At 31.4% G+C, this 2,342-nt stretch overlaps 1 protein-coding gene across 1 annotated transcript; it reads right to left on the bottom strand.

The window, feature by feature from the left end:
• Nucleotides 1–1,072: 1,072 nt before the first annotated feature.
• On the bottom strand, nt 1,073–1,849 carry HELRODRAFT_169613 (hypothetical protein; the record flags this gene model as incomplete). The annotated part of the gene is made up of 1 exon (XM_009015451.1): nt 1,073–1,849. The coding sequence occupies one exon, from the start codon at nt 1,847–1,849 to the stop codon at nt 1,073–1,075; it is 777 nt and encodes a 258-aa protein (XP_009013699.1).
• Between the last annotated feature and the right edge of the window lie 493 nt (nt 1,850–2,342).

Genomic DNA, 2,342 nt, shown 5'->3' with positions numbered 1-2,342 from the left:
TGGAGTTTGGAGAATTTGAATGCTCTTCAAACGAGGATTTTGAAGCCATTTCTTTTGACTATTCAGTTGAATGTTGAATCAAAAAGTATTTTTTAGTTTATTTGAATTTACTAGAATTTGTTAAAAACATCAAAATTGACAGATTTGTATTAAAGTACATTCATTCTCTTATATGCAAGTTCAGCAAAGAATTATTAACGTAACAAAGATCTTTATTTACTCACTCAAAAGTTAGCAAAGACGCGGATTAACAAAGCATTGACATGTCGCAAAGTTCAACTTTGTGATAATATAATGTAACCAATTTTTTTATTTAAGTTAAGGTCGAAGAATGAAAATAAATAAACTTTTTAACATTGGAGCAGTTGACAAAATCATTAATAGATACATCGATTAATTCTGGTCCTACCATTGAAATTATGAAAAGAGAGTTGGAAACAGTGTTTGTTGTTTATTTGAACGTATTTACAACGACTACTCGAGTTATAAATTTTCTTATTTTAATCTTCATATTTTGAAAATTTTGTTAATATATGCCAACAATTTGTTAGGCATTTTTATAATGCATATTTATTCAATAATAACAAACTGTCATGGCTTCCACAAGTCACTTTAAACGCATATTGATTTATATCACCATATTTCGTGATATCACATTTTACAAGGGCGCCTTCAAATACCTTTTTTAATGCAACTACAAAACTAAATTTTTATTAATCAGAATTCTGCAGCTGCTTCATCTGTTATTTATGGTCTTTTCCCCTTCGTCAAAACTCGTCATGTCAAAAAAATTTTTGCTACTTCGCTTTTTAGTTACGTTAGTTTGCATAGGCGTGTTTGCATGTTTGTCGGTACATCCATTTAATTTTTGCCACTTATTTTTAAAATTATTTCAAACTTCACTTAAGGAAGAGGGACATTTCATCAAATGTTAAAATGATGCAACTCGAGAAACGCATGAATAACATTTTTGTAATGTTAGAAATTTATTTTATTCAATTAAAAAATTTAAATAAAAATTAAGAGATCGCAGAATGTTAAATAATTCAATGCCGACATCCTGTTAGATGCTTCAGTAAAATTTTGCCTTTGAAGATATCGTGCAGATGAGATTCTTCCTACCAGAATGATCTTCATCATCAACAACCGACCTCCATTTGATATATATTTTTTGAGCGAATGCGACTTGCTTTCTACAGATGGCACAGGAGGTCTTTTCCTTGAACCAAAAGTGGGAACATTTGAAATGGAAGACGTGTTTGCAAGAAAGTTCCAGAACCATGGATCCCTCTTCAAATTCTTCGCCACATATTGCGCATTCATTATGCAGGAAAATTCCGTGAAAATATGGTACTTTGATGTTCTTGCTGGCTGCCAGGCTCTCATAAAAGGAATCAGTATGAATTATTTCGGCGTAGTGGATATCTTCCTTGTTTATTTCTATCAATTTGAATTTTTCCGAATTGAGATAAATTTCTTTGTAACTACGTCCACCCTGGTTTATATTTACGAACTCGTGGTTCTCGGCGACTTTCCTTTTTAACACATATTCATAATAAAACAGTTGCATTTCTTTTAATATCTGGTATTGTGTGATGTTTGAAGAATTTGGAATGCTCTCCCAACGAGGGTTCTGGAGCCATCTCTCCTGGTTGCTTAGCATGGAGACGTAATTCGCAATCCTTCTAATCTCATTTTTTTCAAGGAGATAACGTTGTTTGTAATGTTCCAAATATAATAGATATATTCGGTACTGATCGACCATCTCATCACAGTCATATTCTTTTAGATATTCATGAACTTTTTCACTGGCATGCTTCAAAAGTTCTGAACTACACAGGAGACTCATGTTGAACCTTATATTTTTCCTTGATTTCAATTTTAATTCTTTAAAATTAAAAGAGGCAGATTTGTGTTAATCAACCTACATTCATTCTTTTATATAATATAAGTTCTGCAAAGAAATATTAACATAGAAAAGATATTTCAAAAAAGACCCAGTTTAACAAAGTAGTCAAATGTCGTAAAATTCTCGTTGCAAAATTTCAACTTTGTGATAACAAAGGGTTCCACAAATCATTCATCACACCAGCTTGTGATTCGTTTGCTCTCTATGAAGTTTGAAGAATTCAATTTATATTTTTGGCTGTTCCATTTATCTATAATGTTAGTTTGCCTATGTGTTTTTGTGAATTTTTGTTTGAATGTTTCTTTTTTATTTTTTTTTATGTCTGCATTTGCTTTCATTCCTGATGTGAATGTATCTTTAATGTTTGCATTTACGTTAGTGCGTAAAATTGTTTGTAAGTGCGTCCTTACTTGCGTTGCGCTCTATTTCTTTC

Source organism: Helobdella robusta (genome assembly GCF_000326865.2).
Source record: "Helobdella robusta unplaced genomic scaffold HELROscaffold_16, whole genome shotgun sequence".
NCBI lineage: Eukaryota > Metazoa > Annelida > Clitellata > Rhynchobdellida > Glossiphoniidae > Helobdella > Helobdella robusta.
This window is presented reverse-complemented; position numbering and strand designations above follow the sequence as displayed.